The sequence below is a fragment of the Melopsittacus undulatus genome, chromosome 10 (assembly GCF_012275295.1).
Source record: "Melopsittacus undulatus isolate bMelUnd1 chromosome 10, bMelUnd1.mat.Z, whole genome shotgun sequence".
NCBI classification, from domain to species: domain Eukaryota; kingdom Metazoa; phylum Chordata; class Aves; order Psittaciformes; family Psittaculidae; genus Melopsittacus; species Melopsittacus undulatus.
This window is the reverse complement of record NC_047536.1, coordinates 34,354,800-34,368,957: the sequence shown is the minus strand read 5'-3', so window position 1 is coordinate 34,368,957 and position 14,158 is coordinate 34,354,800. Positions and strand designations below refer to the sequence as shown.

Sequence of the window (14,158 nt, the reverse complement as noted above, 5' to 3'; positions counted from 1 at the left end):
GGTCCCTGCACTGCCCCATTGTGCCCCAATATCTGCCGCTCGGTGACTGACCGGGGACCGACACCGGCACCTGTCACTGCCATGGAGGCTCCGGAGCGCAAAGAGCCACCGCGGCGCAGCCATGGGGCCAGATTAGGGCCATGTCCCTCAATGGTGGGGTAGGAGAGAGCAGCCGCAGGGTGGGCATCCCTGGCACTGCCCACCCCATGGCTCAGCCCTGCCCGGTGGGGACTGCAGCTTCTTTCTGTGCCCTCCCCACCAAGGGGTCCTGCTGCTGCCAACCCATTGCCTCCAAACCAGCACCCGCTCCCCAAATCCAGGCTCTGTCCCAGGCTCTGCTGTTCTCTCTGTGCTGCCACTGCCGTCACCCTGCCCCAAAACACCCCCTGCGCTGCCTGTGCAACCACTCAGAGACCAGCACAGTCCCACAACAAGCCCCACAGCGACAGCAGTAACAGGAGAAGGCACTTGCTGGTGTGACTGGAGCAGGAGCTATAGCAGAGCTGTCTCTAAGGGAGCAGACCCACATCTCACAGCAGGGATGGAGCCTTCCCTGGCTGGGGGCTCCCGTGCCCCAGGGACCCCTCCCAGCCCCTTTACCTGTGTGGGTGCAGAGGGCGGTCAGGACGGCAGCATCCGCACTGGGGCAGCGCCGGAGGGAGCAGCCTCTTCTATGCCGGGTGTAACGGAGCCGGATTAGCGCGGGCAGAGGAGGATCCGTTACAGCAGCGGGAGCCGACCCTTTCCCAGCACCTGTCGTGCTGGAGCCCGTTCAAAGGACACGGCCCTGCCCCATGGGCCGGGATGTGGGGACCCACAGCGCCCCAGGGCATCCCATGGGGTGGCCGGGCTGAGATGGACACAGCCCAAGTGGCCAAGGGCTTGCAAGGCACCCATGGGTGACACAAGGTGGCCATGGGCGACACAAGGTGGCCATGGGCGACACGAGGTGGTCACTGCACACCCCTGGGGATGGTGGCTGGGAGCAATGGGTAACAGTGCTGGTCCCTGGGCAATGAGCATCAGCCCTTTGGGAAGGCAGCTCCAGGAGCACAATGTGGCACCCAAGGGCATGGCCACAGGTCCGTGGAGCAGAACTGGGCACTGACTAGTGGCAGCATCCTCTGGAAGCACCTGAAAGACACCAATTTCCTGCAAAATGAAGAGTTCTGGGGATTAGGAGGAGAACCAAAGGAGCAGGGGCTCCTGAAGGGATCAGGCATCACCAGCCCCTGCTGAAGGTGCTGCTGCATCCCAGGTCTGGCAGTGCTGAAACTGGGCATGGAAACCCCCTGGGGAAGGGGCACCATGGGCTACTCCATGCCAGGGCTGCAGTGGCCACAGACAGAGCTGGGCAAATGCAGAGCCATGGCCACGGAGGGTGCTGAAGCTGGTGGGGTCCAAAGGCCACACACCAGGCTCCCCATTCAGCAGAGCCCCATTTAAGCCTTGGAACCTTCAGGTGAGGAAAGCCTCGCTCACAAGGGCACACAGGCAGCTGCTGCTGGGGTGGAGGCAGGCAGGGGGTGCAGGAGAACCCTGGTAACCGGACCCAGCGCTGCAGGGGAAGCTCTCCAGTGATACCCACTATTAAAGGAGCTCATCTGTCAATGCCAGGGCAGCAGGAGGGAGGGCTCAGCCCCTCACTGCAATGGTGCTCCCCCAGTGGGACCAGGGAGGCCGGGGCGCAGGGATGGTGACAAAGCAGTGAGAGCAGCTCCCAGTGTCCCCAGGGAGGCTGGAGTTACTGGGGGCTCCTCACAGCCACATGGAGCTCAAGCCCTGCCAGACCCTGAGCCCTTCTGCTCCCCCTGGGACTGGTGTGTGGCCACCAGCACAGGCGGTGGCAGCATCCCAAGGATGGTGCAGACACTGGGCTCAGAGCTCCACACTGCAGGTAATGAGCATCCTTCATCCCGAGACCAGGGACACAACCTGGGATGTGATGGGAAGCAGCAGGGAGCAGGCACACAGCTCCAACCAGCAGCACCAATGCAGTTGTGCACATGCAGAGGCTGGAGCATCACCAGCAGCTGCAGCACTCAGGGATGGCAGCACCCACAGTGCTTGTTCCCAGCACAGGCACTGCTCCGGTGGCGAGCAGGAGCCCTCCCCCCTTGGCTTCCATAGGGAATACCAAGGGAATGACTGGCTAACGCCATGCTCGGGGCCTCTGCCCACTGACTGTCATCGCCAGCATACAGTTTGGAATCACCGTTCCCAGAGCTGCCAGGCACCTGGAGGCCACCAGTGTCATTCAAGGCAAACACTGCACTGCCCCACACTCCCCCAGCTGATCCTGGGTGGAAGGAGCTCATCCACTCACCAGGAGCTGGGAATAAACCCCCCAAGGAGAGCAGGACCTGCCTGGAAGCCACCAACCGTCCCAGGGCATCTGCAGCCTTACACACACACCAGGGCTGGTGTCTGGGTGTGAAGCCTTGGGACAAGGGGAGGAAGCAAAGTGAGAGCAGACACAGCAGTGCTGGGAGCCATGGGAATGGCTCTTTGAAGGGGACACACATGAAGGATGAGAGTCCTGCTGCTCCAAGATGAAATTCATTGGTGGGTAAAGAGAAACAAGCTGATAACCATCCCAGAGACAACTGTGCAGAGAAGGGCAGGATTTGGGTACCTTGGTCCATCAGCCCTCACCCCCACGGGCAGCACAGTGCTGCAGTGCTCTGCAGAGCCCAGGGGCAAACCCAACCACCCCAGGGCTTCTCCACATGGGGCTGGGCTCTTCTCCCTCCCCATTCACGAGCTTAGGTCCGAGTCCCCATTGGAAGCCAGCCCAGCTGCCCTGGCACAGCATCAAGCACGCGGCTCCCTGGCAACGGGGTTGCCACAACCCCACAGTGCTCTTTAACCTTTCCGCTCGCACGGCCCCGGAAACCCAACACCGGTTAAACCGGGAGCAGCACCACCGGAGCGAGCGGCACCGGTGCCCTGGGCACCGAGGGCTTCCCCGGGCCCATGGAGAGTGAAAGAGGAGGACAAACAACAGCAAAAGAGCCTCTGGAGCCCTGCAGCATCAAGGGGCCCCCGTGGCTGCCAGCAGGGAGCAGACAGCATGGATCCAAAGCACCAGGACACGGCCATGGTGTGCCAGGCCATGCTGGCAGCCAACACGGTATCCCAGTGCAGAGGCAAGAAGCAAAGATGTGGGTTTGAAAGCAGCAAAGCTGTCCACAAGGACCCCATTCACCAGCTGATAAGACCTGGCCCTGCTCAGCCACCCTTCAACATGGAAACATCATCAGCCTCTAACTCCAGCTCAGCAAATCACTTTGGTAACAACTCAACCATAAATACACCAGAGGAAGACTCCATTCCCAGCTCCAGCTCTCCTGGGTCATCCCCCCTTCCAGTGCCACTTGCTCTGATGGGATGCGAGCCCTGACCACAGGAATGGGTTTTACCCATCTGCCAGCCTGATTTGTACTCCCTGGGTCTGGGAATGGCTCCTGCTCCCATGTCCCTGTTGAAGCCTCAACCCAACCCTGATCTTCAGCTCCTCCAGGACCCCATCTCCTACATTGTCCTCACAGGAGCAGTTTTCCAGCACATCAGCACTAACCTCCCCAGAGGACAGGTTACACTGACACCAGCCCATGGGAGCCACAGCACGACCCTAGAGAGCTCCCCCAGCACCCCATACCCTTGTAGGGCACAGCAGCCCCATGGTGCTGAGGAGGCCGTGTTTGCAGGAGGAGGTAATGCCTTTTATTAGACACGGTGAGCCGGCTGGGAACCACGGACAAGCTGTCAGGCACACAAAACCTTCCTGAGGCCATGTAGGGCCATCACGGATATCCTCGCTCCATCCTCGCGGGGTTGGCATCTGCTCCAGCTCAGCAGCCTTGTTCTCTCCTTGCCTTCGCGTTCTTCCCCAGCTCATCATCACTGAGGCTTTCCTGGCTCCCCAGAGGTATGTGCTGCTCCTGGAGCTGGCACTCGAGGCTGCAGCAGTTTCCTTGCCTGCACCAGTGAGGTCCTGCGATGTCCTCATGCAGCAGATGATACAGAGCAGCTCCACTGGGCCAGGAAGGTGAAGGCAGAGCAAGGGCCCATCCACACCCCTGGGGTGAGCCCAACAGGTCTTTGCTTTCAGGAGAGCATCATTACAAGTTCCTCTTGCTCCAGTCATCCCCATGGGCTGCATCTCAGCAAGGTCAGGCCAGCCCTGAGAGCCTTACACACTTCCAAGCCTCAACCAGAGCTTGCTCTCTTCCTTCCTGGTGACAGCTTAAAGCACAGCTCCCAGCCCCTGCCACACCAGCCTTTTCCTGCAAGTCCCTTTCTGGACCACACCATCACCATGGCAGCAGAACAGTAACAGCCAACAAAGCACATCAGTGGGCAGCATCATCCAAGATCAGCATTCTGATGTAGTTGTACCCCTAAACCCCTTTCTTGCCCTCACTCAGCCTTTTGGAGTTATCTTTCTTGCTAAGACAAGTCCAAGGAAAGGCCTAAAACCAATCTTACAAGGTAAAGACCCATCCTTGGTAAGTTTTAATCCAAGTTTGGTCACCTCTCCACAATGCTGGAAGTTCTGCCCTCCCGCACATGGGAGCACTTGGTCTATATTTAGTTCTGGCTGCACTAGACTGGGGAGGAGATGACGTTTATCCAGCAAGAGAAGGGCTCTGGCAGGAGCCAGCTCTCAGACAGTTGTTTGCCAGTGAAGCAATTCCCCAAATAGAGTGAGTTCAACTAAAAAACAGGACAAGTTTAATATTTGCATATACAGAGAACTATAAAACGTGAGCAAGATTCATTAGTGCTCATCTAAACAAACATCAACAAGAAAGGTCAGACCTGCAATATGGTGGCTTGCGGAAGCCCCACGTTGCCTAACACAAATCAAGCTTAACACAAACTAAAACCCCAGAAAGAGACATCTGAAACCAATAGTTAGGTGTACAAGGGCGGCTCCTCCAGATGCACACAAGCAAGATACCAAAAACTCTTCTGTAGGAGAGGGATTCAGCCCACTAGCAAAGTGAGCCAGTGGGGTAGGAGTTTTACTTAGTTCAGGTACACCATATTTGTATACAAGACCTGGTTTAGTCTTTAGAGAGCAAGAGGTGGGGAGATGAAGTGAGGAACGAGGTTGAGACTGAGCAGTCACATAAGAACAACTGTTCCCTCCCTACCAAGAGGGCAGAGGAGGGTGGGATCTCCCTTCTCCCATCACATGGATGTGAATCAGCACCGGAATCTGTCCGAGAAGTTGGGAGACTTTGGCGTGGTCAGTGGCTGATCACTGGACTTCACTTCTAAGCTGCGGTATTTGCGTATTGGGTTTGCCTTGTGAACCTGTGGAGCCAGAAATAGAGGATGAAGTGAAGGACACTGGGGGGGTAGGATGAAGCTGAACTTGCAGGTGTGTAGCAGTGGAGGGAGTGACTGGGAACACACAGAGCAGTTTTGGGGCAGTGGATTTCAGAGATGAATGTGCTCCAGTGACAATGGGTACAGCTTCAGAAATCAGTCACCTCAGCAAAGCTGCCTTTTGGGTCTGTTTAAGACCAGTTGTAAAGTTAACAAGGAGTCAGTTTGTAACAGGGAACCTTGGAAGAGTCTTAAGGCAGCTCCACATTGACATTAGCTCATTTATTCTGTTCACACATCCCCATTACTCTACAGCTCCTGTTCAGAAACAGCTCACTTACCATTTCTTGCCTTAGCTTAGCAATTTCTTCCTTCTCACGCTCCTCTTGCTCCTGTTTCATCCTCTCTTGAAGCCTCTCCTTTATGGCTTCTTTATCTGCCAAGTACTTTTCAAACTCTTGCCGCTTTTTAGCCCTTTTTTCCGTGGCCAGCTCAAAGCTTTCAGGAACTACAGAACCAGAAAGGCTCTCTAAGTTTAGAAATAGAGGAGAAAACATTGGTGCAAAGGCAGGCAGGCAAAGCAAAGCAGCACTAGTGTCATGGAAGCCTCCCTCTGGAGCACTTCCCCTTGCAAGGGTAGTTAGTAGGTACCTCCAGCAGTGTTACTGCAGACCTTACCCCATCATGGAGCAAGCACACACAATTGTTAGCACAAACAAGCCTTGGGCTGGTTTATACCCTACAAAGCTTAGTCTACCCCATGCTGTAGATGCCTTCATCTCATTAGAGATGGGAGGAAAAGACTGACAGCTGCTGCAGAAATGCCAGCTGTCCCCACAGGGAGCTCCTCACACGCTATTTACCCTTCTCCCAAGCAGGCACACATCAATCACCCCCCAATTGCAGCATAGCTGCTAAATACAGCTGCCAGGTTACTGCAGGACAGGGGCAGCAGAGAGGAAACTCCCCTGCTCCCTGGGGACACAAGCTGTTAGGGAATTAGTTGATTAAGTGCAAGGCACTACTGGCTGTGCTGATAAAGAGGAGGCAGCAGCCAGTCTAAACATCATTTAATTGCATGAGTTATCAGCCAAGGCCACGTAGCAAGTACTGCACCTGATAACTTATTCTCCCTCTTGGGCACAAAAGGCTCCTGGTACACCACTGTGTTGGGACGAGCTTTAAAACAAGCTGCCTCTTTCTGCCTTTTCAAGTCTTCTTTAAGCTGCAAGAGAAGAGAGACCATCAAGTGCCAGCTATTGCAAGAAGACCCCTGCCCATCAGCACTCCCAGCACTGGAAAGGCCACTTTGGCTTGGATCAAGTCATTTGCATGTAAAATAGTATTAAAGCCAAAAAGTTGCATCACTTGCTCCCTTCCAGCTCCTTTTGCCAAAACTAGCCTGAAAACTGAGGAAAGTTTCAGGAGTTCACTGCAGACTTCACATGAGAAGAGCAATGTGGTATGTATACATCAAGAAATCCCCAAGCACAGAGATGGTCACAGGGATCCAGCTGCAGGAAATCCCATCACTTAGCATAATGGGAGAAAAACCACCCCAAAACAATCCACCAACCCTTGACCCATAGCACAAGTCTCATGCTCAAGCTCAGCTCCTGATCCCCTCAAGCAGGACACCCTCTGAAGTCCATTACAACCCCACCAGCTGCGTTAAGCCTGGCCACCCCGTTACACCCTTCCCATCCTACCTGCTGTTTCCAGCTCTGCAGCTTGGCAGCTCCCCGCTCATCCACCTGCAGATTGAAGGGCTCGGGCTGAGTTGGCTTTTTGACCTTCTTTTCTGGCAGTTTCACTTCGTCAAAGTACGGCAGAAGCAGCGCTTTGAACTTGGGCACCTGACAGAAACAACTTGAGATGTTTCCTGCCCTTTCCTCACAGGCACAAAGCTTTGGGGTTCAACAGACAACAAGAGGCAACTCCTGCAGATCTGTATTGTTTGAGGGATGGGATCCAGGGCAGCTTTTAAGTTCTTACCTCTTCCTTCTGCAGTTCTTCAATCTTCTTCTCTTTCTGCATTAGCCGCTCCTTGTCACGGGCATCGAAAGAGAAGGGGCAAACTTCCACGTGCCTCTGCTCTGGCTTTTTAGGCTTGAAGGGGACTCCATAATGTGGCATAGGGTTAGCTTTGATCACGGGCACCTCCTCTTTTTCCTAAAGGGATTTTAGTGTTAGGACCTGACACACCAGGTTGTATTTGTAGAAAGACTGCGAGTCCTGCCTAACAAAGCCTGAATATTCCAGTTCCTTTAACCAGTGTCACAGCAGCACCAAGCAAACACTCTGGGACAGTGCAAGAATTACTGCTCCAGAAAGTACCACAGACAAGCTCTTCTTTCCAATCCACTATCAGTTCTAGCACTTACCTAAATTAGACTCTAACATCCTCCTCACAAGAGGGAAAGGAGGAAGGACTGAATGCATTCTGAAACCTGTCCCCCATCTCCAGGGATCCAGGAGGTGTGGGTACAATATCTGTATGTCATGTGCAATATCTGCCCTTCTCAGTAACGCAATAGGGAAGAGCAACATCCTTTAGAAATTGAAGCTGGTCACTTCCTTCATTCACAGCAGCAACCCCCAATGCCCTTGTTTAAACAGAGTTACTTTGTGTGAGAGGTCAACTCTGTTGGAGGAATGGCACAGGGGAAGGTGACTGCTGGAGGAGCTGCCCAGCAGGAGGGGAGGGGCTGACCAAGCAGACCCCAGCACCCAGGGGTACAGCAGTCACTGCAGTGGCATCACAAGGCCCAACAACAGCATAGTCCCAAGTTACCTTTTCTTCATCTTTGACAGATATTCGGGTTCTGCTTTTCAAGGTGAAGACTGGAGACTTGGGGACTGTAAGAGGAAGAACTTTCTTCTCTGGAACACCCTGTTCAGAAGAATCAGTAAGGAGTTACCCAAGAACAAACACTATAGGGAAATCACCCGAAGCAGCACAGAACACACTCATAGCAGTTCTTACCTAATGACATTTACATGTTTAAACACATAAGGACATTTAGATGCCAATCCCTACCTCAGTCCCCACTCCCAGGTCTATGTATTACCAAGCTTCTTACCACAACATCCTCCAGGATTTTCGTGGGACATGGCCTGGAATGGAATTCAAAGTGCTTTTCCTCCTGCTGCTTCTTACTCTCACGCTCCTGAATCCTTTTCTCTATCTCCAAATCAAAGCCAATGGGCTGTGTGAGTGCCTTCACAGAGGGTTTCTTGGGCAGGAGTGGCCCACCCTCAAAGAGTCTGTGATTGAGTTCTTGTGCTTTGAATTTGTACCTACACAGGAAAGGTGAGACAGTCACAACACTGTACATGGCAAGATGCAGCTTCCAGCCAAAGGCTTCTTTCAGTGTAACAGAGTAACAGGCAGGTGCAGGAGGAACTGTGCCCCACACATGTGCCATAGTGTGTAGTTATAGTCAGCAACTCCACTGCTTTGGAAACATCAAGATTTCAGGAAAACCTTAAGGATTTCTTTCTTGGGAATTCAAACGTTTGTCTAAAGGAGTTTTGAAGTGTGTGCAGGCTGTCCTGCTGCAGTGGGTTTGCTTTACCAGTCATAAGCTGTACCCAACCCAAGATCAGCTTCCCTAAGAGCACTTTCTTCAAAATGAATTGGCTGCTTCTCACATCCCTATCACAGCAATAGGGCTATGCACAAGCTAAAAGAATCTCAATGGTTTTATGCTACTCATTCTTTCATGCAAAAAGAGTATTCCTGAGAAGGGGTTTTTGGCATCCAAAAGGTGTTTCCAGTGTGGTACAAATGTCTCTGGGAGGACTAGAATAATCCTTTACTTACTGTTGAATTTTCTCTATTTCCTCTGCTTCTAACTCTGCTGTAGTTTTGCAGGTGGTAGGTCTGAAGCGCTGCTTTGTCAGAAGCAATGGTGTTTTAGGGTTGGTAAACCGAGCCTTCACGGCCTTCCCTGGAGGTGGGCCTATAAATTCAAGTCACAGAGACCAGCAGTCAATGGCAAGGCCTGCAGCAGCCACAGGCTGCTCACTAGAGCAGTCAAAGCACCCTTGTTACTCTATCACCAGCGCTGTGGCCAGCCTCCTGGCTGGACATTGCCAGGACTGCTCACCTTCATCAGATTTCCTGCTCCTCAAATGGTAGCGAGGGGGTGTGGTTTTTTGGAATGCTTCTACCTGCTCAGCAAGGGACACGTATTCGGATGTGTTCTCCTCGAGTTTCCTTTTGTTTCCATGGGACAGGTTGAAAGGTTTGGCAATAGTGGGTCCCTTCGCTGTCCGCATCTGGAGACAGAACACACTGGTCATTATGGCCATTTCACACAGGACACTGGGATGACATTTCCTTTCCCCATCAATTGATAGTCTCTACCCCTTCCCTTATTGAAAGGGTAACACTTAACATTAGACATAGACTTAAGTGTCTGAAAACACTAGTCATATTGGGAAACTGAACGAAGCGGAAGATACAAGCACAAAGATCTGACATTACAGGGTCCTTTAGAGTCTTAGTGGCAATGCAGATACAGAGTGAGTTAACAGGTTTGCACAACACTTGCTGCTTCTCTGGTCACCCTCTTTGCAAGTGTGTTGCAAAAGCAGAAGGAGGGTGATGTCAAAAAGGAGTCAGTGCCTGCTGGGAAGAGCCCAGATCTCACCGGGGAGGGAGGATGCTTCCTTAGCTCTGATACAAAATCCACCTCCTTGTACTCGTTCCTGGGCTGGCTTTCCACATGCTGTTTAATTCTGTCCTCTGTGCAGAAGTGGAAGTCAATTGCCTTTGTTACTTGACCAACAGCTCTCTTCACAGGTTGTCCTAAAGGAAAAAGAACATATGAGGTCTGGAAGCCTTTTGGAGGGGTGGGAAATGTGCATGTGGGGTGTTTAATTTATAACCTGGACAGTTCTGGAAAACTCATCTGTAACCTTTCAAAACCCAAGCAAGCCTTTTTCTTGCCAGTTTAGGGGCTATTCTACATTAAAAGCCTCCTAATACTTATTACAAGATCCATAACATCTGGAGTGTTTGTTTTTAAAGGTGCTCATGCAGCTCTGTGCAGCACTCTCCAGCCCAGCTGCAGTTCAGGTAGAGCTCACCTGCTCCAGCAATTGCTGCTTTCAGAGACTCCTCATTCTTCCTCCTCAGCTCCATAACCTCCCGCTGGAATTGCTGCATCTTTTCCAGCTCCTGTTCCTCTGTACTCTTCAACTTGCCAGAAGGATTGGTCCTCCTGCAGAAGCATGTTAAAGGCTGAGACATGTCTTCCTGCTTCACCAGTTACTGGTATATTGTTAGTGCAAGGAACTGAATCTGACTTCATGGCAAGAACATCATTACAGAGGTGCATTCTTTAGAAGAGATCTGGCTGGATTTTGCTGGATCTGAAAGCTCACAGCTAACTGCTGCTCTGCACATCCATGTGCTGTATGATCACCATCAGCAAAAATGGCTTTCTCCTCAAGTTAAAAACAAAAGCTTTCCTTTGCACATGTTCAGCTGGTAAAGTATATTTCATCCTAACGTTGTTTGTCTTGGTCTGGTGTTTGCTAAATGTGATACCACTACATGCTAAGTTGAAGCTGAAAACATCCTAGCCAAGGCTGTCACCTAAATCAACTGTGATCAGCGCAAGCCACAAGAAAGATACGTACTTTAACATGGTTGGTGTGGAGGGCAAGGTCAGTTTGCATTTCCCTCTCCCTGGGGAGAGCCCAGGATTCTGCAGGGGCTCTTTCTTGGTGGATCCTTCTGTCCGCTTCTCTCTGCTGCTAGAACTAAAGGTAACCAATTGTCATCATAGAATCCCAGATTGGTTTGGGTTGAAGGGACCTTAAAGCTCCTCCAGCTCCAACCCCTGCCATGGGCAGGGACCCCTTCCACTGGAGCAGCTGCTCCAAGCCCCTGTGTCCAACCTGGCCTTGAGCACTGCCAGGGATGGGGCAGCCACAGCTTCCCTGGGCACCCTGTGCCAGCGCCTCAGCACCCGCACAGGGAACAGCTTCTGCCTAAGAGCTCAGCTCAGTCTCCCCTCGGGCAGGTTCAAGCCATTCCCCTTGGCCTGTCCCTACATCCCTTGTCCCAAGCCCCTCTCCAGGTTTCCTGCAGCCCCTTTAGGCACTGGAGCTGCTCTCAGGTCTCCCCTTCAGGAGCCTTCTCTTGTCCAGGCTGCCCCAGCCCAGCTCTCTCAGCCTGGCTCCAGCCCAGAGCTGCTCCAGCCCTCACAGCATCTCCATGGCCTCCTCTGGACTGTGACAAACCAACTAACTGGGCTTTAAATGAAAGGTCACCTCTAGTGCTCACCCCATGCACAACACCCTGACACCAGTGAGTTCCAAGCTGTGCCAGACCAGCCTTACCTCACCACAGGCCCAGGGAGAGAGTGCCTGGTTTTCCCTGGTACCCTAGGGGTGTAGAAGGCAACATGAATTACTGAGTCATGGGAACTGTGGCTTTTCTGGAGGAGGCAGATGGATTGTAGCTCATTTAGGTTCAGCAATGTTTAAAAGATCACAGTTCAATTTTGTGACCCCAAGCTTATCACCATATGGTGATCTTTGTGGTTACATCTATTTGAGAACTATTTCGGCTGTGACTTTCTCCTAGCTTATGATTGTAGCCCAATGACTCCCTGATGGACAAGTTAAACCCAATTTCAAGCTGGCCAACAGACACTGGCAATGCAGCAGGAAGGTTCAGAACCCCAAACTTGTTTCATGCACATCTCTACCTCTAAATAGTGTTTCCTTCAGGTCTTACAGCCATTTCTTCTTGTTTATGAAACCAGCATCAGGAATCAGGTTTCAGTCACCTCCTCATAACCTTCCTGCAAGAACCCTCTCACCATGTGTAAATCCTTTCCAATGGAACACTTGTATCCCCCTTCCCAGCCCCAAACCCTGATGACGTACGTTCTCCTTTTCTTTGGAGGTGGAACCTCTTCCTTATTAGCCAAGGCATTTCCCTCTGCTTTGACTCTAGCTGGCTGGGCATGATGCTGTGCTTTCCTCTGCCTCGTGGCCTGTCTTCTGCCCGCTCTAGAGTAGAACAGAAAAGAGAGGTTGGCTTTTCCACAGCTCTGAGAAGACACAGGGTCCATCTAACATGTTTTACATCATGTTGTACATCAGTGCATCACCTAACTCCAGCATGGCCCCTGTGTGAACTGGGTGTTTAACACAATTCAAATGCAGCATTAATTACTTCAGGTTAACAATCCATAAACTTAATATCCTTTAGGATATATGAGAATAGAGAACCCCTTGCATTTATATCAGGAATGACTTCTGCTCAAGTCCAGCAGCTATAAACAAAGAAACTTTATAAGCCACTTCAGTTTCAGATGTCCTCACATTCCAGGAGCTCCTGGTGCTGCTGAGCCTCGTTTGACAAGTATGTGAGACACTGCATTACATTTCCACCCTGGAGATTGTCCCTCCAGCTCAGCAAGCAGATCAGATATCCCAATATAGGATCTCTTGCTGAAGAAGAGCTTCAGGATGCCCCATCCCACAGGATGCCCCAAGAACAGCAAGCACTGCAGATCCTGGGAGCACAGACCCACTTGGTTACAGCTATCAATGTGAATAGAAGTGATTCACCTTTGAGAGGCCTCTGCAGGAGCAGCAGCTCTCCAGCTCGTCAGGGATCCAACGATATTCTGAGGAACCTCATGGGTCTGCACACATTCTGCTTCCCCATCACCTTCACCGTGGCCTTCACCTGAGAACAGTGACAAACACCAACTCCCATATACACATACATACACAGGCACATGTGAGACCCTGGCAGACAGCAACATACAAAGATGGTCCCACAAAAGCCAGGCTGAGCAGGTAACACCTCTCCCCCCCCCAGCCCACCATGCCAGCTTACCCATGGTTATGTCTTGTGATGTGACAGACAGAATAATATCAGGCTTTGAAAACGCAGGGCTGTTCTGGGAGCCATGTGCCAGGTTTCCTGCAGGAGGGATGTTCTCCAGGTTGGCTTTTTGGTCTGTAAGGAAAGAGAGACTTTCACTGTATGTTTTTAACAATACCATTAGGATGTTAACAGTCAGATGACAAGGCAGAGATGACAATCAAAGTTTAATACAAAACCACCCCCAGGCATGAGGCACGATGCAGGGAACAACACGATTAACCAGCTGGTCCAGGAGGCCCAAAACAAGGATCACACCAAGCCTTCTCCCAAAGGGAAAACAAAGCCAGGGGCTGGAAGCAACTTACCAAACCAGGAGTCTGCATCGGGTACATCATCCTCCTCGCCCAGAGTTGCAAAGTCGATGCAATTGTTTGGGACATCGAAGGAATAGCGAGATTCCGGGTGGGACATCTTCACCTGCAGCCCCACTCGTGCTCCTTTGGACAAGCACTGCTCACCTGTACACCAAACCCGAGGCAGTGTCAGCTCAGTCCTTCCTCTGCACGGCTTCTAGAGAGGGACACAGGAGAGGTGTGAGCCCATCTTGTAAACCCCAACCTCTGTAGGTTTGCTGGGTAGCTGGAGGTGCCAGAACTGTGTTGTTTAAAGGCAAGGACAAAGGTTTCCCAGGGAGTGAGCAGTTTGCCCACTCACCCCACACAAACAGCCCCTACCCCCAGCAGGGCACAGGTTTATGAAGCAGGAGCCCTGCACCGAGGCTGACCCCAAGCACTGCACAGCGCAGCCCTTCTCCCTCTGAAGGGCTACAGACAAGAGCCAAGGACACCAACGGGCTCTTCTGCAGGATAAACCGATGCTCAAAGCAGGAAGAGAGCTCTGCAGAGCATTATTACCGGGCAAGAAGGGCGGTGTAGGGCCCTTCTGCATTCCAGG

General features: G+C 52.1%; 1 protein-coding gene across 4 annotated transcripts; it reads right to left on the bottom strand.

Annotated features, from left to right (window-relative positions):
• Window positions 1–4,714: 4,714 nt before the first annotated feature.
• Window positions 4,715–13,756, bottom strand: TPX2 (TPX2 microtubule nucleation factor). Of its 4 annotated transcripts, none has more exons than XM_034066905.1 (17): window positions 13,570–13,756; window positions 13,214–13,336; window positions 12,940–13,060; window positions 12,250–12,375; window positions 11,698–11,742; window positions 10,993–11,115; window positions 10,438–10,571; window positions 9,999–10,156; window positions 9,453–9,624; window positions 9,167–9,305; window positions 8,424–8,640; window positions 8,135–8,233; window positions 7,336–7,512; window positions 7,050–7,196; window positions 6,457–6,565; window positions 5,682–5,869; window positions 4,715–5,325 (listed from the first exon to the last, which is right to left on the bottom strand). In XM_034066905.1, exons 1-17 carry the CDS (start codon window positions 13,673–13,675, stop codon window positions 5,215–5,217), a joined length of 2,295 nt encoding a protein of 764 aa, XP_033922796.1. In that variant the 5' UTR covers window positions 13,676–13,756; the 3' UTR covers window positions 4,715–5,214. The 4 variants fall into 4 exon arrangements, with proteins under 4 accessions (XP_033922796.1, XP_033922797.1, XP_030907528.2 ...); XM_034066906.1 differs by having other exon boundaries at window positions 5,682–5,848; XM_031051668.2 differs by lacking the exon at window positions 11,698–11,742.
• Window positions 13,757–14,158: the final 402 nt, after the last annotated feature.

What these genes read in the sequence shown, in the direction of transcription:
- TPX2 (XM_034066905.1), bottom strand. Translation starts at nt 13,675, where the DNA reads ATGTCCCACCCGGAATCTCGCTATTCCTTCGATGTCCCAAACAATTGC. An exon ending in TGCAGAGCTGGAAACAGCAG is followed by an intron (nt 6,566 to 7,049) that starts GTAGGATGGGAA and finishes CTTCTCTTGCAG; the next exon opens with CTTAAAGAAGACTTGAAAAG. An exon ending in CTAAGCTAAGGCAAGAAATG is followed by an intron (nt 5,326 to 5,681) that starts GTAAGTGAGCTG and finishes CTGGCTCCACAG; the next exon opens with GTTCACAAGGCAAACCCAAT.